The 446-nt window shown below is 44.2% G+C and overlaps 1 protein-coding gene across 1 annotated transcript in view; it reads left to right on the forward strand.

The window, feature by feature from the left end:
• The window catches only part of LOC107580150 (FERM and PDZ domain-containing protein 4-like), a gene marked incomplete at its 5' end in the record, with an annotated part of 2523 nt that extends 2150 nt beyond the window's left edge, over positions 1–373 (forward strand). The window contains one exon of the mRNA XM_016265890.1: positions 177–373. Coding sequence (XP_016121376.1) covers positions 177–350 — 174 coding nt within the window. The remainder of the gene's footprint in view (positions 1–176) is intronic.
• Between the last annotated feature and the right edge of the window lie 73 nt (positions 374–446).

Raw genomic sequence — 446 nt, forward strand, 5'->3', positions numbered from 1 at the left:
GCTACATTTCTCCAAACCTGATGAAGAAACAAACTCATCCTGAGGTTGAATGAATCTTCAGCAGACTTTCGTTTTTGGCTGAACTGTTCCTTTCAGTGTGTCATATCTGAGAGAAAGGTTATGTCTGCTTAAGCACACTGTGTATTAATTCTGGTTCTCTGCTCGTCTGAATGCAGAGCTGTAAGGATGTGGTGCAGGAGCGTTTCGGCTCTGAGCTCAAATACGACACGGCGCTTCGCCTGGCTGCTCTTCAGATGTACATCCTGACGCTCAGCACCAAACAAACGCAGAAAGTCTCGCTGAAATACATCGAGTTAGTGCTCAACATTCATGTCTATGCTCACAATTAAAGGAGTAGTACAGACAACTGTTAAAATTGGTTTTATACTTGTCTTAAGGGGACAAGGGGAAGTCGTGGCCTAATGGTTAGAGAGTCGGACTCATAA

Source organism: Sinocyclocheilus grahami, unplaced genomic scaffold (assembly GCF_001515645.1).
Source record: "Sinocyclocheilus grahami isolate Dianchi unplaced genomic scaffold, SAMN03320097.WGS_v1.1 scaffold25747.1, whole genome shotgun sequence".
In the NCBI taxonomy this organism is placed as follows: domain Eukaryota; kingdom Metazoa; phylum Chordata; class Actinopteri; order Cypriniformes; family Cyprinidae; genus Sinocyclocheilus; species Sinocyclocheilus grahami.